Here is a 21,410-nt window from a genome sequence, read left to right as displayed (position 1 = left end):
AAATGCACTAATGTTACCCAAAAGCCAATAATTTAAATAAAATAAAAAAAAACAAAAATAACTAGAGTTTCCTTTTTGATGTTTGTTTAATCATTTACCATAATTTTTATGCATAAATATTTGTGATACCCACCCTCCACCTGTAGAGCTTTACATGATATATAGATCTGCATGATATGAAAATAACACACAACATCCTGTATACAAACACTTGTGAAAATAATTACTTGGGAGCTTTTATGGGACAGCGTACCTCTCCCTAAAGTGATGAGCAGTGGTTTCCAATCTGCAGGTCTTGACTCCCAATGATGGTCACATGATATATCTAAAGCATCAGCAGTCAGCTTAGAGAATAGGAAATATATCAACGTGATATAATAAAGGATAATTGTAGTTCTTTGTTTTATTTAATACTTTGAATACTAATAACATAAAGAAGGGAGAATTAGTCTTTGGTTGAAACAATCAAGCAGCAGAACTCTCTAAGAAAAACTGCTTTGTTTCAAGCCGGTAAACAGGTTGTGAAACACAGATCTGTAGGATGGCATTCTGTCCAAAAAAGATTTGGCCTCGTGGAGGTAATGACTGCAAGTGCTGGAGGTAGCAATTCTGAAAAATCTTACAGGTGCATGCTGCACGCTTAGGTAAAACAATCATAAGTCAAGTTTCAGTCCTGAAGATACGGATGCTCCAGCTGGTGCCAGGTAATTTGGAAATGTCGAGTCAGCATCGGATGTGCCTACGTCTTGCTCGGTGTGCGTCAGTCCTGCGTCATGAACGCGCTGTCGCAGCTGGCTGTTGCGAGGGATCCCCTGCTGCTTCAGGTATCCCTGCTGGCAAAACAGTGGTGGCATGCGGTGGGTGAGGGATAAGTGGAAGCAGGATTCTGAAAAACCGGAGGACAGAAGGGAATGAGTCAATCCGCCAGCTGCTGAAAGAAGTCATGTTATTTGTCTGATCATTTCTTAATTCCATTTAAATTTAGAACAATGGATTACACAGGGAATACATTAAATTACAGTAGATGTCTTTCTGAAAGTGATTTTTACTATTATTACCTTCACTATTATCTTCTTCAATACCATTGCCAACACAGTGCAGAGGAGCTACCTAAACATAAACTGAAAGCATGCTTTATTCACAGGTGTACTTCTTCTCTTAGACGTGTTTCTCTGGAAAATTTAAAAACTGAAAAAGTAGGAACATACCATTCTTTTTTTCCAGATAAGCTGTTAATGTGTGCATTACCTGCATAGAAGGCCCTGAGGTCAGTCTGGAGACAGTGCTCCAGGAAGCGTCGCAGTGGCTGGATGTGAGATATTGGAGCGTCCCATTCTGTGAGGAAGTCCTCCACTATGTGATGAATGGCTTGGGGGCGCGGTAAAGGCCAGCCGTTGGGACGTAGCTTCATTTCTTCCACTGGGGGGGAAAAAAGATCACATTTTATTTTTTCCCTGTCAAGTATACAGCGAATCTTTTTTTGATGGTGACACCATTCCTACTCACCAGAAGGTAGTGTTTTATAGTAGTATAAAACAGGGTGAAGAAAGTTGGATTTCCAAGCATTAGTCCACTCTGTTTCTGCCCTGCTGCGCCCCAGATAGTCTATTTTCTTCTTCCCATATTGCATGACTACAACTATTAGTCCATGCATGGAGACATCGTGGCCAGAAAGAGAGGAGAGCTGAGGCAGGGCCTGGAGTGGAAACTCTTCCAAGTATTCACAGTGAGACCTTAGAGTCAAGTAGAAAGGAGAATAAAATATATAATGAATATCAACAACTGCAGCTTTGTTTCTTGTGATGATGTAAGGCGGTGTCATAGTTTGGAGACTTTACTCTTCTGGCAAAGAAGGACAATAACTGCCTAATATTGAAGGAACTGGACATCAATTTAGTTTGTTCGAAGATCAGAGTGAAATGAATGTATTTGATTAAACAGGTATTCTGTTCTAGTAGCTGCAGCTCCAGCAGTGTAAAACAGGCTAAACAGCAGATTAGAATCAAGGATAAAAACATTTTCTCAACAATACAAGCACATTTGTTTGACAATGCAACTTAGGCATGTAGACATGATCACTTTGAGCTCCCACAATTCAAACTGAGCAACAGAATGTGGAAGAAATGTGATTTAAGTGACTTTGAACATCGCATTGTTGCTGGTGTCAGAGTGTTTGAGACTGAGTGTTTGAGAAAGTATTGATCTACTAGGATTTTCCCCACATTACCATCTCTAGGGTTTAAAGAAAATGTCCAGTGAGCAGCTGTTCTCTGGCTAAAAATGCCTTGTTGATGCTGCTTTAAGCCGATAGGATGACAACAGTAACTCAAATAACCACTTGTAACAACCAAGATATGTAGATGAGCATCTCTTAATGCACAGCATGTAAAAACTTGAAGCAAATGGGCTACAGCAGCAGAAGAAAAACGTTGCCACTCCTGAACAGGAAACTGAGGAAAAGATTACACAAGCTTACCAGAATTTGCCAACAGAAAACTGGAACAGTGCTGCAATTTTTGGAAGGTAGAATCAGATCATGGATACCCATGTTTTAGACTGCATACTTATTACTTGTAAAAGTGGCCTTTGACTACAAGGGATGCCCCAAAAAGTTAGCTGCTCCCCCCAAAAGTCAGTATGAATTCTGAGACTATCAGGACATGTAACCTAATAAGCATGAATGAGCAAGAGTGGAAAAAAGAGAACAGCTGGAACAAGCAAGCATGCAATAAATACTTACCCTCGAAGAAGTATGACATCTCCAAGCACCTCAAACATCTGGTATGGCCCCGAGGCCTCGTCGACCCGCTTCAGAATCCACGACTGCAAATGTGTTGCCAACAGTTGTGTTGATGGCCACGCGTTCCTGTGGTAACGGTGTTCAAGTAAACGATGTACAGCTCGTGCTGTGTTAGACAAAACACAGTTCATGTTAAAATCATCCTGATCACAGGTCGAACTGGCACAAAATTCACTTTTCTGTCGTACCAACTACATTTGCAATAGATCATCTGATGCCACGGTGCCTTTAACAAACGGTGACGGGAATTTCAAAATGTCACAAAACAACAGCAGTCTGTCACCTGTGTAACGGAATCCATGCACAAAGCCGCCAGCAGATGAGCGATAGTCTCTGGAGTGAGATGCAGTTCCCAGCACGAACAAACCCGGGGTGTTCTTCCCTTCGTACCAGGGCGTCAACTCAGGCAACCTCCCTTTGGCATTTTCACTGTTCGGTGGGCAGGCGGAGCTGAGGAGAATTTTTTAATACGATATGAGCAGGCTTATCTTACATATTGTGCTTAGATAGAATAAGAAGAGCACGTAACATCAGCCTTCACCTGTCAAATATGCTGAAGTTGAACCGGAATCCGAGGCATCGGATGACTCGATCATAGGGTTTTCGCATGGGGAAGTTGTCGATGTGATGCCCCGGCAGTTCTTCCTGTGTCGCATCAAAACTGTTCCTACTGTGCATGTACTTATTTAACGTGAGATACAGCTGTTTCCTTTTCTCTTTCTTCTTTCCACCCAGTCTCCTCTTGCCTTCCTCCTTTTGTTGAGCGATAACGATCTTCTCCAGACGGGCCTCCGCCAGCCCATCGAGGGACTTCAGCTGATACGTATCTATCAGCTCATTATTCACAGCTCTGGATAAGCAGGGGAGCAGGTTTAAGAAATAAAATGGGACATAATAAGTAATGATTGTTTTGAAACCATCCTTTATTTTACCTGAGATCTCCCACGTAATGCGTTTGCCACGCAAGGCGAACGGGGCTGGAACTGAGCATGTGCACCCGACTCGCTCTTCCTAAGATGCTCTGGGCTGTTTCAAAAGCAGAGTTTCCCTTTCCCAGAATGAGCACGGCCTGGTCCTTGTAGTCGTCGGGGTTAGTGGAGATGGACTCATAGCCCTCAACCAGGTCTGCACCGACAAAGTCCACTGTGTGAGGAACCCACAGGCCCGTGGCTACCAGGAGGACGCTGATGGAGAGAGGACAAGAGTGCAACAGAACAATCCAAACCAATGCAAATTTCTCCTCCGAGGATCATCAAGAGACAAAATACCTGCACGTGTAGTCTGACGCATGTTGGTCAGTCAGGATGTAGTGTCTTCCCGTTGCAGACTGCACTGCCCTGATCCTCCCAACATCAACACCATACTGTACCCTCAACCCTAGCTCCCCCACAAACAAGGACAGGTACTGAGGGAAGGCGTCAGCGGGCGGGTAAAAGTCATCGCTGACCCTCTTGAAGAGGAGGTCAGGTTTATCGCTCAGCAGCGAGTTCCAGTCGTGGCGCAGGTTGAACTCTCGGTTCCCCCTTCCGGTGTAGATCTTATTGATGCTGATGAGCTTCCTGTGCCTGGGATACCTTGCCATGCACAAAACAAAGCAGAGAAGACGTCCCTCAGAGTTTATACGGGAGGATAACGCGTGTGTTATGTTGAAAGCTCGCCCAAAGTTCCTTACTTGTTGAAGAAGCTGCCAGGTCCCGAGTTCCTCTCCAAGATGACATAGTTTCTCCTGGCCTTGGAGAGGAAATATCCCATCTGCAGTCCTGCGGGGCCGGCTCCAAGCACGCAGTAGTCGTACCGGCGGGTGACATTGTGGTGGCGGTTATCAAAAGAGCTTAAAACATAGCCAATCAGGATGAAAAGGATGACAGAAGGAAGGCTCGGATCCATAACCTGATGAATATGAGGCAATGATGGAAGTAAAAAAATATATATATATTAACACGATGAATATATAGGTAATAACAATGAAACATTAGACTTTTAAACCCTTTTGAGATTATTTGCGACATGATTTGTTATCCTGTGTTATCCTGCTGGAAGCAGCCGTCAGAAGATGGGTCATAAAGGAATGGACACGGACAGCAACATCAGTCAGGTAGGATATGACATTTAAGTAATGCTCAGCAGCTACTAAGGGGCCCAAAGACAATATCCATCACACCACAAAACCGTTAGCACTAGGCAGGAGGGATCATGTTGTTTATTTCCAATTCTCACCGCGCCTTCTGAATGCTGAGGCATAAACTGAGACCCATCAGTGCAGGCAACACTTTTCCAGTTTTCTTTAGCCAACTGTGGTGTATCATCAGTTCCAATACAAAGCTGTTTACAGGTTCTTGTGCAGTGCAGTCCCACTTGATGTAATCCATATGTATAAGGGCACGGCACTACATCTGAACCTAAAAATCGTACAAATTTTATCCAAACCAGTTTTCTACACTGTATTTTTTATCATCGAACATTTTGATTTATCATCTTCCTCTTGCGTCCTCCCTATGTGCCACCTGCCCACACAAAACCAACCTATTTCAATAAATGAACAATTTTCAATACTACCTGGATTGTTATAAACAGAACAAGTCTGGATTTTATGATAAAACGTATTTGTCATGTAAAAATATCGAACAAGTTTGGTCAAGTTAACTGTGTCCGAGCCCAGCCTGCGTAGGTATTTGGGAGAACGGGCTCCATGCAGGAGCTCCACATGAAGCCACATAAACGTATTCGGTATAAAACCTAAAGGGAACCCAAGGCGATAATTAGTAGGGCTGAAGCGAGTAGAACCGTGCTAAGAGACACAGGTGTAGGGTCCGCAGGGGATCCCGGGCTCTCCGTGAACTCTCCAGCCGATGTTATATCACTCCGTCGAGGATGCAGCCACTGCCTTCGCCCGCTCAACCAGATGTGAGAACAGCTAACGTCGTCAAACACGGAGACCTCACACCTCACCTTTCAAATGGCTCGATCCTTCACGCGCAGCATCTGGAGTTCACCGCGTGTCGATCCGGTCACGGCTGCCACATGTTTACTGTCCTGCATCTTACACAGATTTCTCTGTGCGAGAGAGAGCAGCAGTCCTCCACAAATCCACTGGCACAGCCCAGTTCGCCCCCGGATGACAAACACCAATGGAGGGGAGCGTGCATCAGGGGGCGTGTTTACGACCGGAGCAGGCGAGAAAGGAAGGAAAGACTCGTTCTTATAATGGGGAATTACTCAACAGTTACATAAATACAGTTTGGAATAACAAAATGTGTCTGATATAACTTTATCTAAAAAAATAAATAATAAAACGTGCTTAGACAATTAGCTATAAGTCATAATCTGGAGTAAGTAAAAGTACAAACATTTTAGCATCATAATACACTTCCATACAGCAAAAGTACTCATGATGCAGTGTGCCCCCTATTTGGAATAATATACGCTAAATTATTGCATCATTATTATTCTTTAATGAATAAAGCACTTTAATTATACAGCTACACACTGCTGGGTAGCTTTATCTGTAACTGCTTTTCCAGCAGTGTGGGCCAGGGCCCCCTGGTGGACAGCGAACGTACTGCAGGCTTAAGTGATAACAAATTCAGTTTGAAAACGCTAACAAGTATGTACAGTTACATTTTTATATACATATATTTATCTATATAAACATTGTATTAAAACCGGTAGCAAGAACAGGTTAGTTTGTGATATTACTCATTACTCTGACCTAAATTTACTGCTCTGAGGTTGAAGTTGTGTCCCAGTGGCAGGTGGGTCACACATTGGCCGTAACAATGTCCACGTGACTGAGCAGCACTGGCATTTTATAGCCAACAAGACGTATTGAAAAAAACCTGGTAATTTAGGGCAGCTGTGGCATAGGCCTTACATTGGGTGGTCTTATAAATTTAAGCACTGCTTATCTGTTGATTTATATATTTTAAAATTTCAAAATAACATGTATAGTTTTTAGATAATTGATATGATTGTATATTTAAAAACAAGTTAATATAGAAATACTTAAAAAATTTCAGCTATGTGTAATCAATATTACCTCTGTGGCTGGTTTAATCAATATTACTGTATATAAACATTTTGGGAAACTATGTGTGCTGCCGTGCATAAAGACCAACAACCAAGCATCTACTGAAAGTGAGAAAACTTTATTTCAGAACACAAAATTAAAGAACGTGAGTTGTTTTTTAAGGGTAAAAAAGCAATCCAAGAAACAGAGAAATAACTGTTTACACTGATTTCACATAAGTCCTTCCTTCCTGCTTTTTTTTTTTAATCTCGACATTATTCGTGCCACGCCTCGAAGCAGTTCCTGTCTGCAATAAGACACAGGGCCACATCGCACTCCCTACACTTCCAGGGGGTAGACTGATATTCCTTCTTTATCAGCCTGCACTGCACGCAGGTCCTTCGTCCGTACGAGGCCCTCTTGCTTGCATCGGGTTGGTTGGAGATCGGCACGGGGAGGTGGCCACTCGGGCCTTTGGTAGGGGGGACGGCGACTGTTACGCCACACAGCTGGGCAGTCAGCTCCTCCAGGAAGGCCCTGTGAGTCATGGGTTCCTCGTGTTTCTCTCTGCAGAGCTCCTTGTGAAGCAGGAAGCTGTTGGTGGCTGCAATCTCCAGGAAGTGTAAGAACAGTAAACGGTACCAGCGTGATGTTTTGTGGTGCACAGAGTAGGATTGTGTCAACTGTTCTAACATATCAGCACCTCCCATGTACTTGTTATATTCCATGACAGGTGTCGGGCATGGAATGAATCCGACGGTCGACTTGCCATCCTCACTTTTCACTCTCCTCTCCACGGTGTGTCCAGAGAACGCCTGGTGGACTGTAGAGCAGATGCTGACCTCACAGAAGTCCTTCCACTTCACATAAACCACAGGAGGTTCGCGGATCCACCTCAGGGTGCCTTTGGGATCCTTTTTTGTCAGAGCATTTGAATGTGTGGTTGGGCAGCCTCTCCTGTTGTCTCTGTATGTTCCACACGCTCCAACATTGAGGCTCAGCAGGTCTCTAAAGAGTTTTGGACTGGTGTAGAAACTGTCCAGAAACAGGTTATAACCACTGCCCAGGTGTGCAGACTTTATCAGGGTCATAACAGAGTCGTATGCAAGCCCAGTGCCTGACTCAAACCGTGACTTTCCAGTGTACACAGCAAAGTCCAAGATGTAACCGTTGCTGCTGTCAGACAGAACAAAGAGTTTGAAACCCAACTTGTTTGGTTTTGCTGTCCCTTTCTGAATCATTCCAGCGTGGTTCTTCCTCACTATTGTCCTCTCATCAATCAGAAGCTTCTGCCTAGGGTGGTAAAACGTATTGCAGGCGTGTTTGATGGTGTCCATTAGGGGGTTCAATCGAAACAGATGGTCGTATTGCGGCGTTCCCTTCTGCCTGTCATTCTCAACATCTTCCTCGGGATCACTCATGTGGATGTTCCAAGATATCACCCGATACCTGTCCTGTGACATGACGTCAGCCGGAAACAGCACACTGAATATCGTGTTCTTTTTCCAGTAGTCACAGATGTTATCCAGTTTCACCAGTGAAAAGAAGAAAGTGAGTCCGACATAATTTAGGAACTCTGGGACGTCGAGGTCAGTCCATGAATACTTTTTGCCTTTTCCAATGTTTTTGGCTGCTTGTTTGTTTGTGTTCTCACAAAGAGTTGAAATGGCTTCATTGCTGAGAAACAGCTTGAAGAGGTCCAGCGGCATGTGTTTGTTGTTTGAATTCAATTGATGTCCGGGTGGTCGGGCTGGGACGAACCTGTTAGGCGGCGGACAAATGTCTGGATCGTTCTCTGTTTTCCAGGATTTGGCTGTTGAATGTGGAGATCTTTTTCTTTTATGGCCTCTCGTTACACTGAGTGAAGAACCGTCTTCTTCACAATAAGCAGAGTGGTTGGCATCTTCTTCACCAGAGGTGCAAGGCTCTGTGTGCCCATCCTGTTGATCATCATAACTGAAAGAAACAGAATAAGTATTATGGTCATTTATCTCAGGCCAGTGTTTTTGTGGTTCAAATGTTTCGCAGTATAAACTATAAAGAATGGTTGAAATTGCCTGATGCTGTTCCTCCAACCCATCCAGACTTAAACCTGTAGTGTAGGTTTGCTTATATCCTGTGCCTGGAAGGCCCCATCCCCCACAAGAATGTGTACTATGAAGACTATGGCTAAAACCCTAACCCCCACCGTCCCACCCACCCACAGACACACACACACAGTGTGACCAGATAAAGTCCAAAGGTGCAAGTAAAGAACATAGCACTCATTTCATCAGTTCATTTCACTGACCCAAACCCCTAAAATACACCTACACAATTAAGCACATGTTGATCTACTGCCATCAACTGTGTTATAACCACTTAAAAACTTCATTTTATTATTTATTCCTGCCACACGTCACGTGTCATACCATACTTACATATTATGCCATTTCTACTCCTCATTTATGTATTCATGAGTTTTCTCCAAGTGCAAAAATCTGTCCTGTGCATTATCATGCAATCACAGCTCTCTCTGAATATATTAACGTACTTTAAAAAATATATTTTTAAATATTTTATATGGCTGGCTTACGGTCTGCAGGTTTTTATACCTGCAGTCTTGCTCTAAACACCATCAAACTCTGCCCGTACTAAAGCTGCATTAGCTTGTAAATACAGTATACTTACTCTTCCGCTGGATCGAGCCCCTCGTCGTAAGCTAGTTCGTCCTCCGTGAGGAAACTTTCTGCGCCAGACTCTCCTCCGTCCTCGCTTTCAAGCAGTTCAGGAGCAGCTTCGTCGTCGGAAGCCATCGTAGCCATCCAGGATTTTTTTTTTTAAAAGACACAACTCCTCGCGTGAAGAGAGTCTTTGGCGTCACGAAAGTGAAGTAGTTATTGTTTCCTCTTCGTTTTTTCTCTTTTTTTCTTCTGCGCAGTTATTGGCGGTAAATTTTCAATTGGCAGGGACTGCTTTGTTCTGACATCACTTCCGGTAAAGTTCCCTAAAAAAAATGGTACAGATGTTTTGTTCTCGGCTAAAACAGCTTTTAGTCAGCAGTTCACTACTTTATATGTCTGTGTGTAATACATCCAAATGGAAAGTTCTCCCTTTAAATTATTAAAACTAATTTATCTTTCTGAAATAACTTAATTTACTTTAAAATGTATTTTTAATTATTTCTAGGCAACGTTTTGCCAAATTTTGTTCATTGTCATTGAGTGGTCATATAGAGCGATGCAGTTCTGCTAGCTTTTGATTGGGTAGCGGACGTCATGGATAAGAAGATACTCATATGTGCGAAAGTTTGCTTGTTGTCTTGTTGTCTTTGCTTTCAGCCTTGAATTTTAATGTTTTAGAGCTACCAAATATCCACAGAGCTTAGTTTCCTGTTTAAATACAACCTCATCTGTATATATTGATGAAACATCGAAGCAAAGATTTAAAATTTATATTTCTCACGTCATAAGATATATTGCCACTCATTTTTTGCTTGTAACAAAGTGTCTACAGATACAATTTCAAAGCTGTCTGTGTTATGCAGATGCAAAAATGGTTCACAGTTTGAGCTAGATGCTCAAATCTTTAAGGTATCAGTGTTAAGTTGCTTACTTTAAAAAAAAGAAAATCCTCTGAATACAGTCAGGTAACAGGACTGGACTGAAAATAAGTGAAAAAGCAGACAATGTGTAAAGAAGAACAGCTTTTAAAGACCTGCAGAAAGCCTGGAGAACTACTGAAATAATACTAAGAAAGTCTGTCTCCTTGGAAGTAAAGTGGTTTTGCACAGTAGTGTATAAAGCTTGATTGTGCCTTTCAGTGTTGTAGCTATACAAGAGTTACTACACACTTTTTACATGAACAAATTACAAAAATGTACTTCTAAACTATTAGAAGTTATACAGCCAGCAGATTTTTTCGGGGGGCCCTTATATTGCGAGGCAAACTTGGAGCCAATAAGCTCCTCGTCTTTTTGGGGCTTCTTGGTGTAGCTTCTTGTGACATTAAGTTCAAAACCTCTTGTTCTGTCCCCTGTTAATAGATGTTTTTTTAAATGGAAAAAAACAAAAAACAACTACAAAAAAAATGCTAACAATTGACAGATAATAGCTACAGGTTTTGAGAATACATTACATGCTACTTTGTTTCTCCATAAGGACTCTGTAGCCACATGTAGCCAAAGCCAGCTCAAACATGATTCAAGAAAATAAGCTTTAATGCCTCGTCATGTTTTCTGATATTGCTGCTGTGTCCACATCTCCCCTGTCATGTGAAGCATGACTCAGCAATCACACTTCTCATTTGACTCAGCAGCTGGAGCTTCACAGCTGTATATAAGAGGAGGGAGGGAGCTGAGAGGCCATGCACTGAGGAGCAACCGTTCAGAGGAACTGACCGGACACGCTGACAGCCGCCAGCTCTAAGGATCGAAGACTCAACTACACTTTACTGAATGTGAGTGAAATGCATTATATATGTATACTCTTACATTTTGTGTACCTATACTAAACCAATGAAACCATTTGAACAGATGGACACGATGAAGAGTGCGAGAAAGAATGAGACAGGAGAAGTCGGCAGGTATGGGAGATCACTTTACTGGAAATTCGCAGCTTTTGCACTTAAAGACATTTTAGGACATGTTGAATGATTGCTCCCTTTCTGTGTTTCCCTTCTGGCCTCAGCGATTTATCAGAGCAGATTAAAGCAGCCACTAAGGACAACCACGTGAGGGCTGAAAACACACAGCTGATGCTGAGTTACCAAAAGGGAGAGATCACTCTGGTTCAGTATAAGGTGAAGTGTGCACAGTGGCTGGATACACAAACCACTTTCTGTTCCTTTTCTTTTTTTTCTTATAAGTGGATGTCTATCTTTATGCGTCTTTTAGGTCCTGCTGTGCTCCCTCTACGAGATCTACAGGGCTCTGGAAGATGAGATGGACAGGAATGCTTCCGATCCAGCCGTTGCACCAATTTACTTCCCTCAGGAGCTTTCCCGTGTGGAATCACTGGAAAGAGACCTGGAGCATTTCTTTGGATCAGAGTGGAGGAAAAGAGTGATCGTCCCTGCAGCCACACAGAGATACAGCCAGAGACTGCGACAGGTGAGCACCGCGTTTTGACGTGATTCATGATTCATAACTCAGAGTGCACAAGAACCAGCGCAACACTTCCCCCTTCTTACATTCTCAGATCGGCAGAGAGAACCCAGAGCTTCTAGTGGCCCACGCCTACACTCGCTACCTCGGTGATCTCTCAGGGGGACAAGTGCTGGGAAAGATTACCCAGAAATCTCTCGGTCTGAGCAGCAAAGAGGGGCTTTCCTTCTTCCACTTCCCCGGTGTGAGCAGCCCCAACCGTTTCAAGCAGCTGTACAGGAGCCGGATGAACAGCATCGAGCTGACGGAGAAGGAGAAGGCCGCGGTGCTGGAGGAGGCCGTGCAGGCCTTTGAGCTGAACATACAGGTGAGAGACCTCAGGACGAATTTTTCTGTGCAAGCCCTGACCAAAAATGACACCAAGAATTGCTCCACAGTTCTCAGTGAACTCAGCTGAAAGAGGAACTGAAGCTAATGCATGTAGAGCCAAAATGCTGCCAACACGCTAATCCCTTTTTTTAACCCCTTGTTTCCTCGTAGGTTTTTGATGACTTGCAGAAAATGCTGAGTGTTGCAACAGAAACTGCGGACCAGCACAAAGACAGATCCTCAGCGGCCGTCCTCCCGTCGTCATCCATCGTACAGTTCACCGTGGGACTGTGTGTTGCGCTGGCCACTATTGGAGTGGGAATGTATGCTTTGTAGGCTCTACCTGTACTTATACTGGTTGTGAATCATAGATTGTACATAAGACATGGCTTTAGCTTCTGGGTTTGAAAAATGAAGGCAAACAGGAGAATACGTATGAATGATTTTAAAAGGAAGTCTTGAAGGTTCATGGTCTCAATCACCAGTTTAAGGCATACAGATAAAGATGAAAAGAGCTATTGTTACATCACCTAGTTGTTCCTCTTGGAATTCTCTTAATTTAAAAAAATGACTCAATTTTCTTCTGAATATGACCTCAAACCAGTGATCAGGACCACAGAAAAGTCCGGAAAGTGTTTAGCAAAGTCATGAAAGGTTGTTTGTGTCGCCCCCTGGTGGTGACTGAAGAGATTGTAGTTTTAAAAGGTGCTTCCACCTTGGCTTCACATTCCAAACCCAGAAGCTACAACCATATTTTGCACCGTCGATGGTTCTTGCAGAATATAAATTGCATTTTGTGATGTTGCAAGACTTGAGGCGTCACTAACCAGTGAGTGGGATTACAAAGGCTCCATCCATCTTTTATATACAGTGTGTGACATGCACATTTTGCACTTTACTCAGTTTGGCTCTGAAAGAGAAATCGTGACTGACAATCTGTCAACTCCAAGCCAAAGCAGTGATTTTACTTGTCATTTGTGTATATTCATCAAATCGTGTCTCTGTTTATGATCTGTTTAATAAAAAAAAAAAAGAAATACTCTCAACATTTTAATGTGAATTTCAATACTTTATTGTTATTTATTTTTTTTTAAACACGGTATGCAGACATTAAGTAACATCTTTAGCTTGATACAAAGCACTAGGACCATCTTAGCAGTGACTCTTCATCCACCCTGTTGGCATGCATCCTGCTGTACAGAGCTACAGCTGAGATGAGACACTATTCTGGCAAACATAACACCACAAATGAAAACTATTTACAACAACAACAATATGGTTATCTCATAGAGCACTTTTCTCTACTTGACTCTGTAGAGCACTTTTCTCTGCATGCGGTGCTGAAGCTCCCCCCTCCTTAACATCAGGTGGAGGACTTTGTAGATGGCGTGCTCTGGATATTTCTGCAGGAAGGACAGAAAGAGGTCACTAACAGGACCCAGACCAAAACTGATTCTTTTGTCAGGCATGTAAAAAATGTTTCTGAGGTCTGTTTTTACATGACTGACAAAAGAGAACTGAACACTATTCCTGTAATCATCCCAATGGAACACGAAACACAAGCTGGGCACAGAGTCAAATCACTGTTGTGTCCCCAGGTTGATATTCTCACCTGTTTGGTGAAGTCCTGTATGATGCTGTGCTCTGACACTTGCGAGCCGATGGCGAAGCGTCTCTTCAGCTGCTTCTCGATGCGAGAGATCATTTCCTGGTCCTCCTGAGAAGTGAAGCCTTCCGCTCCTGGACACAAAATGTGGTTGGCATGCTTAGCTGAGGCTTAACACTTGGCTTCCAGCAAATTAAAAACAAAAACAAAAGATTCTTTAATGGAATAGCTAATATGGTTCAGTTTAATGAGGTAGATCTATCCACTAGACCCAAAAACATGACCAACGCCCACCTGAAAGGCTGCCAGACAGTGCAGCGTCCAGCGTGGAAACCTGGAAGAGCCTCAGGGCCTCATCCACCTCCTCTTCTCCAGCCACTGCCTGCAGCTTCATCTTAGCCAGCGACTCTGCGATGCGCACGACGGCCTCCAGCTGCCTGAAAACCCGAAACATCAGACAGACGATGAAGCGAGAAGATCCAAGTACTTAAGTTGGGGTAAAAAGACGCATTTACATGATCATTTATTAAAATAAATAAAAATCTACCTGACTGTGATGGGGATGGAGGCTCTTTTGTCGCTCTCCCTCTCGTGCTCTCGTGCTCCGCTCCTCATCACCACGTATCTGTTTTTTAGCTTCTCAGCAGCTGCAGCAGACAGCCGAGGACCACACTTACTGTAAATGGGCAAATTATTATTATTATTATTATTTATTTTTTAAACTAAGTACATGACAGTGTGTGCAATCAAACTAATATATGAACTCCAGGACACTTACGTTCTTGCATAAGCGATGTATTTCTTAAATGTGGTCAGCGTGATCTCGCCCTCGACACCCTCGGTCTGCGTCTGCGCGCTGAGGTGGACGTTCATCACGTGGCGAGCCAGCGTCTGTAAACAGACGCGTTCAAACAGTTACACTCTGTAACAGCTCCAACCACACGAGGGTTTAACGCCGCAGACCTTCGGCCTCCTTACCATGTCTCTCTGCTGGTCGTGCTGGTCCTTGATGATGAAGATCATATCGAAACGGGACAGGATGGTGGGCATGAAGTCGATGTTGTCTTCGCCCTTTGTGTCGTCCCAGCGGCCGTACACGGAGTTGGCTGCTGCCAGCACAGAGCAGCGAGAGTTCAGGGTGGTGGTGATGCCAGCCTGGGAGGAGAGCCCACGTGTTAGCTTGCCTTCAACACAGCGACTGCATTTTACTTTCCTTAAATGCACAAAGAGGCGATACCTTAGCGATGGAGATGGTCTGCTGCTCCATGGCCTCGTGGATCGCCACTCTGTCATCCTCTCTCATCTGGACAACAAACACAGTGTTATCTTTAATAATGAGGCCGGAGATCAACTGATAGTTTATTTTGTGCCAAGTTTGAATTCTTGTTTGCAACTTAGCAACTTGTGCTGCTTCGTTTTTACCTTGTCAAACTCGTCGATGCACACGACCCCGCCGTCGGCCAGCACCATGGCTCCCCCCTCCATGATGAATCCTCGGGTGCTGGGGTCCCTGAGCACGGAGGCAGTCAGACCGGCCGCGCTGCTGCCCTTACCGGAGGTGTAGACCTACAGGGGACAGAGTCGAGGTTCAGGATCAGTGTGAGGGGTTTACACCGGATTTGTCATAGTGACGACAATCCATTCAGGATTACTTACCCCGATGGGCGAGCATCTCTCAACAAACTTCAGCAGCTGAGACTTGGCTGTGCCGGGATCACCCAGCATCAGCAGGTTGATGTCACCTCTACGAGTGAGACCATCAGGCAGCCTGCAGAGGACAGAAAACGAAAGCACTGCTGGGTAAGTCAGGGACTTTTACAATAAAGGTGGGTATCTATGTATTGCGCTTAAAGCTCACCTCTTTCTTGAACCTCCAAACAGCAGACAGGTAATGGCCTTTTTCACATCATCGCTGCCATAGATGGATGGCGCTATAGACTGTGACAGAGAGTTGTAGACGTTAGGAGAAGCAGCCAGTGCCCTCAGTTCCTCCTCTTCCTGTGGGGAGACGGATCCAGTGGCACCACGGCCTAAAAAAGGAAAAAATATCCACACTTAAAGCCAGCTCTGCTCGCCTGAAATGCATCACACCCACGTCTTAATGCAAAACCTCTTCACCTGCGCCTTCTGTGTCCATCTGGATACCGACCACTCGCAGATAGGACGCACGAATACCCACGCCAACCCCTCTCTCTTTGCCTTTGGCTTTTGGTGCAGCCATCTTTTTGATGGAGTAAATACCCATGATGGTCACCCTGTTTCCTGGGACCACGCGGTCACACAGATACCTGAGAGACAGGTGGGAAAAAGCACGAGTGTAAAAGCAGCACAGCAGCAGAAAAAGCTCAGTGTCAGTCACACAGGTGCTTACCTGTCGCAGTAGAGCTGCAGGTGACGGGGCATCTCTCCGTGCGGTACAGCATCCGGGGACTCCTGCAGGCGAAGTGTCTGGAAGTCGACGCAAACGCAGCGGTCTGGGATGATGAAGTAAGGGTCCACAGGACACTTTACCCTGCCAGCACTCTCACTGAGAAAAGAGGGAGCCTCGTTAAAGGTGATTCTGGGTGAGGAACTCGAGCGGAGGGACGTTACCCCATCATAATACTCACGAGTTGCACTTGCGCGGCAGGGCATAACCCTGCAGCCCTGGAGGCAGGGGGATGTTGGGGATGACGGCGCGGCAGCCGCGACACTGCAGACACACCTTGGTGGCCTTGGCTTTGACCGCCGTGGCAGAGATGATGATGCCGTGCACCTTCACCAGACGAGACACCTGCTCAGACTGCAGTGGACAGAAAAAGAAAAAAACAAGAAAAAGTGTGATCAACCTGTCAGTAACTCCTACAGTATGACACACAAAGAGGCCTGAGAGTACCTTGAGGCTGCGGATGGATGCGTGATGAGCGTCGCTCTTCAACGTGACCTGGATGTCCTGCACAGCCTCTTCCCCGACAGGCCGGGGACGGGTCACCTCATCGGCCACCTCCTTTGCGGCTTCCTCCAGCTGTAAATTAAAAGCAGACCTTCAGACAAATGCGTCGGACAGATGGATCGCCCACCGGGACGGAGTTTGTGCGGTGTGACATGCTCACCAGAGGCAGGTTCTCAGTCGGCAGCTTGTAAAGACAGTCTGACAGATCCTCATCGAAGCTGGCGAGGTCCTCCATCTCCACCTCCAGCCAGTACTCTCCCAAGGTGTAGTGTCGCTTCAGCTCATCTCTAGTTGAATTTAGGTACAAGTGAAAATAATGCAAATTCATAGGCTGGATGAGCCCAAAATTGGCACATTTAGAGCTTTAATGGCAAATGATTCAGATGCTTCACAAAAGGATCACAAATATAACTACTGTTGGTCTCTACATGTTATGAAGCTCAAGACGTGCTAGAGCAGGGATGTCAAACTCATCAGCCACATACATCCTACTTTAATCTTAAGTTGGCCAGAGCAGTTTCCTTTTTCCCCTTTTTTTTTTATCATTGATCCACTGTAAAACAAAACCAGATAGTAGACAGAAAAGTTCAATTTAGTCATTTAACTGTTTAGCTATTACTTTGGTATAGAATGGATGACCATGGGGGAGGTCTTTATTCACAAGAAAAGCTGTAAAACTGATAAAAAAATATAGTTAAAAGTCCAACATTTACACACTCCTTCACATTTTCCAAAGCCTTTCCTTGGGCTACACTGGAGTCTTCGTCGGGCCGATTTTGGCCCTCGGGCCTTATGTTTAACACCTCTGTGCTAGAGTCTACATTTTCCACAAATTCAGCAGCCCCTGTATTTAGGCCTCCTGCCAGACTAATGAGCACTTTAAAAAAAATAATCTCAACAGTAACTTTGTAACAAAGACAGTTCTTATTAGCTATATTACCCATATTGAGATCAGATCCTGAACACTCAGGGTGCGGCTGTGTAACAAACAACAGCACGGTGCGATCGCTGTTACCGTACCTGTATTTATAGGTGAAGCCGGTGCGGTCGGTCCCCACTCTGAATTGTCGCAAGAACTCACGGAACCGCTTCTTGATCTGGATCCGCTTCTGTCCACCTTCGTCCCCGCCGGGGCCCTCTCCACCTCCGAAGCTGTCACTGTAGTACACTCCTGGGTCGTCAAAGCCAGACATGCTGAATGAACCAGATCGCAAAAGACACGAAGAAAGCGGAGTGTAAGGAAGCAAACCCAGACAAAAACAACTTTTTCTTCTTAGTAAGAACTAAGCAGGATGTAAGGTGCCGCACACAAAGCCTCCTTGCGGCGTCTCTTTCGCGGGAAAAACTGAACTCCTTCCCTTCACTTTCCCGCGAGCCGCCTCTGCGTGGCGTCATCTCCGGCACTCTGATTGGCTGATAGGAAAGGCCGTGCATAGCTATTGGTCGGCGTGGCTCCTCGGAGGTGGGTTGTCAAAGTAAAGGTGGAGCTTGTGAGCACTGATGGCGCGAAAAAGACAGCAGGAGGAGGGTAGAGGGAAGCGTGGGGAGCAGGGGCGGAGCGTGGGGGTGGCTTACTGGGCTTAAGCCCGGGTTGTTTTGTCAGAAGCCCGGGGTCTTTTGGAGTGTAATTTTTTCATAGTTAGATGCCTGGCTGACAACTGTATAAAACAAAAAGTAAACACAATATTCGAAGCACGTAGTGCACACTGTGGGAATTTACGACTGTGCGTGAATCCCCCCTGATATTGGTATGATCCGAGCTCAGGCATTAAGCGACTGAGCGAGAGGGCGGGGCAGCAGAAATCGCGCTGTAATATCCAGTTAACTGTCCACATTTGTACTCTGTTTTTCCATTTATTATATTTTTTTTCATTAATTTGTCTGAAAAAAGATCCACGTAGTAACCAAAGAGAGCCTAAATCAATGGTCTCTAATAGCAGCCAAATTATAAGAGCTTTCATTAGTGATGGTGAGATGAAGCCTTGTGATGAACTGAAGCTTTCCATCCAACTGGTCGACTCATGGTTCGAAGCACTGTGACGATTCATTGGCTCTACTGCGCCATCAAGTGGACGATTAAAGTCAGATAGGCTCAATGATTATAATGATGTGATGTGTAAACCTCTAAACTTAATAAATAAATTGTTTTCATGGTTATTTATCCCGAATATTGTCTCAGTATGTCTGATACAAAAGAGAAAGTGGAAACTATTAGGACAGAGTTTTGGTATGATTGTGTAACAACCATCATGGTTGTAAACCGCCATGAGTCTCCCATCAAAGTCAAACTTATAGACTTTGGCCTCGCATGTCCTGCGTCTGCAGTGATGCCTGGTGACTGTGTGGGAATGGTTGGTTACTGTGCACCTGAGGTTATGCTTGGCCTTCCTTATAACGAAGCAAGTGACATGTGGTCTCTGGGGCTGGTGGCTGTGGAGCTTGCTACAGGGGTGCCACTCTACCCTTCGGAGAATGACTATGATTATCTGAAATTCATCATAGAGACTCAGGGTCAGCCACCAGATCATGTGCTAGTCTCTGGCGTGTACACTGAAAACTATTTCATTGGAGACAAATACAAACAACAGCGCTGGACATTTAAGACGGAAGAACAATTTAAAGGCTCTGTTCCAGGGACAGGACATGAATCCCTGGAGACAAGATACATAATACTTACACGTCTGGATGACCTCGAACAAATAATGATGTTTAGACGAGGACCAGAAGCTGGCCAACGCTTATTTGTCAGCCTAATTAAACAGATGTTGGCCTTGGATGCACACCAGCGGATAACACCCTCTCAGGTTCTCCGGCATCCCTTTTTCAGCCCTGGCCTCTCTAACAGGTTCCCATGTATCAACATTGAAAGACCATACTGAATCAGTCTCCAGCATGGCATCTTCCACCCTGGACAAAAGTGATAAAAACACAAACTGGGGTTGGAAAATGACATTAACAGCAAATTATACTGCAAAAATTAATTAAGCTGCTGCAATAATGATCACTTTGGCTTTTTTTTTTAAATTTTCACTCCCCCCACCCCAACCAGTCGTGGCAGAGGGCTGTCCCTTCCTGAGCCTGGCTCTGTTGAAGGTTTCTTCCTTTTTAAAGGGAGTTTTTCCTTCCCACTGTCGCTAAATGCTTGCTCATAGGGAAATCTTCTGATTGTTGGAGTGGCTAAAACTCTAGGGGAAGTAGCAATTCTTGTGAAAATTAAAAAAAAGAAAGCCTACCAATCTTCAAAGCGCAGCAGCGGACACCTTACCATCACATCAGTCCTTCAATCAGACCTAAAACACCACGTTTACAGAAATAAATTCCATACAAATTGGAAATAAATTGTGTAATAATTGTTGTTTTTGATTGTTTATAAATATATAGTGCTTCCATTCAGCCTCCTAGTAGACATACCTGTATTATAAATGTAAAACTCCTCTGATTTTCAGAAAGGTTGACCTCTGACCTTGAAGTCAAGGTCACTGAGATTTTCAGTAGATGCAACCATGGTATTGACTTGAAAATTCTACACTATCAAAGACTTAGGTGCCCACAGCACCTCGCCATATACAAAAGATTAAAAGGTGTTTTTTCTAGGCTTTTATAAAGATTACAAAACACAAATAACAAAAATGACAATGCTATTTTGATGTTTTCTAATGTAGCGCAAAAAATGAAACAAACCCTAAAATTAATAAATAAAGCAATTTTTTTAAATCTTAAACTACTGGATAACAACTCTTTTCTAATAACATTGAAGATGCTGTTTAACTGCTTTTCAGCAGTAGTGCCCTACTAATTAAAGACTCAGCATCACGCCTCTGTGCTGGGTCAGGCCACAGGACTTCATCCACATTACATGCTATGGGCTCTCTTGCAAGGCAGCGAGGAAAGAATCGTTTAGCATGCCGAATCCAGCTCTGGCAAGATTCCACTGCTATCTCACCACAAGCTCCATTCAATGCTTGAAGTAGATTTTCCTGTAAGGGTTTCGGTCTTATACTTTCAATCTCCATGCTGAGAAAAACTCCTCAATAGGGTTCAAAAAGGGAGATTGCGGTGGAAGAAACACATTGATAAAATGCTGTTCATTGTGAAACCAATTGCATATTCTTGGACTTCAGTGAAAGCTCACATTGGCCCAAATGATATGGGATGCTCTGCCTGCTCGCGATCTCTCTAATCAAGCAAAGCATCCCGTAGACCATCTGGGAATGTTACTATAAGTTCATTGTTGTACAGCCCAACAGTAACATGACTGTGGAGAACCCCATAGCTGCTGATGGCAGCACAGATACCGTAGTTACAGTTCCACCACGCTGGCCAGGCAGTTCAATAATGGCACGTTGACCTACGACATTGCGACCTTTTCTTCTCCTTTTTGCTAGATTCAACATGTATGTTGTCTTTTACATTCTCTTGCTGCATTTCACGCAGTCAAATTGCATTATTCTGATGGACCATATCCACAATAAGTGTCTCCTGGTGTGAGCACCCTCATGTGGCCTTCCTTCAATTCTAAACAAAATACCAAAATACCATAAGTATACTTGTATACATAGCACATGTATACATTATACTATTTCATTTACAGAACTAAAATTAGTTTGTTGTGTA

At 44.2% G+C, this 21,410-nt stretch overlaps 4 protein-coding genes across 4 annotated transcripts; 1 reads left to right on the top strand and 3 right to left on the bottom strand.

The window, feature by feature from the left end:
- Window positions 1–67: 67 nt before the first annotated feature.
- On the bottom strand, window positions 68–5,936 carry foxred2 (FAD-dependent oxidoreductase domain containing 2). Its single transcript, XM_026165795.1, has 10 exons — window positions 5,750–5,936; window positions 4,473–4,690; window positions 4,069–4,374; window positions 3,733–3,984; window positions 3,342–3,650; window positions 3,084–3,250; window positions 2,741–2,906; window positions 1,507–1,733; window positions 1,249–1,419; window positions 68–886 (listed from the first exon to the last, which is right to left on the bottom strand). Exons 2-10 carry the CDS (start codon window positions 4,685–4,687, stop codon window positions 654–656), a joined length of 2,046 nt encoding a protein of 681 aa, XP_026021580.1. The 5' UTR covers window positions 4,688–4,690; window positions 5,750–5,936; the 3' UTR covers window positions 68–653.
- Window positions 5,937–6,929: 993 nt separating this feature from the next.
- Window positions 6,930–9,774, bottom strand: LOC113021245 (piggyBac transposable element-derived protein 4). The gene is made up of 2 exons (XM_026165796.1): window positions 9,477–9,774; window positions 6,930–8,762 (listed from the first exon to the last, which is right to left on the bottom strand). The coding sequence occupies exons 1-2, from the start codon at window positions 9,608–9,610 to the stop codon at window positions 7,082–7,084; spliced, it is 1,815 nt and encodes a 604-aa protein (XP_026021581.1). The 5' UTR covers window positions 9,611–9,774; the 3' UTR covers window positions 6,930–7,081.
- A 1,360-nt stretch (window positions 9,775–11,134) lies between these two features.
- On the top strand, window positions 11,135–13,306 carry hmox1a (heme oxygenase 1a). Its single transcript, XM_026165827.1, has 6 exons — window positions 11,135–11,243; window positions 11,320–11,369; window positions 11,474–11,585; window positions 11,680–11,895; window positions 11,984–12,256; window positions 12,430–13,306. Exons 2-6 carry the CDS (start codon window positions 11,320–11,322, stop codon window positions 12,592–12,594), a joined length of 816 nt encoding a protein of 271 aa, XP_026021612.1. The 5' UTR covers window positions 11,135–11,243; the 3' UTR covers window positions 12,595–13,306.
- mcm5 (minichromosome maintenance complex component 5) lies at window positions 13,307–18,184 on the bottom strand. Its single transcript, XM_026165790.1, has 16 exons — window positions 17,817–18,184; window positions 16,957–17,083; window positions 16,740–16,868; window positions 16,474–16,646; window positions 16,236–16,391; window positions 15,983–16,152; window positions 15,723–15,894; window positions 15,521–15,632; window positions 15,287–15,430; window positions 15,102–15,167; window positions 14,843–15,019; window positions 14,643–14,755; window positions 14,412–14,540; window positions 14,159–14,301; window positions 13,871–13,998; window positions 13,307–13,661 (listed from the first exon to the last, which is right to left on the bottom strand). Exons 1-16 carry the CDS (start codon window positions 17,987–17,989, stop codon window positions 13,560–13,562), a joined length of 2,214 nt encoding a protein of 737 aa, XP_026021575.1. The 5' UTR covers window positions 17,990–18,184; the 3' UTR covers window positions 13,307–13,559.
- Window positions 18,185–21,410: the final 3,226 nt, after the last annotated feature.

Source organism: Astatotilapia calliptera, chromosome 4 (assembly GCF_900246225.1).
Source record: "Astatotilapia calliptera chromosome 4, fAstCal1.2, whole genome shotgun sequence".
NCBI lineage: Eukaryota > Metazoa > Chordata > Actinopteri > Cichliformes > Cichlidae > Astatotilapia > Astatotilapia calliptera.
The sequence above is the reverse complement of the archived record's forward strand: the minus strand, read 5'-3'. Positions and strand labels throughout refer to the sequence as shown.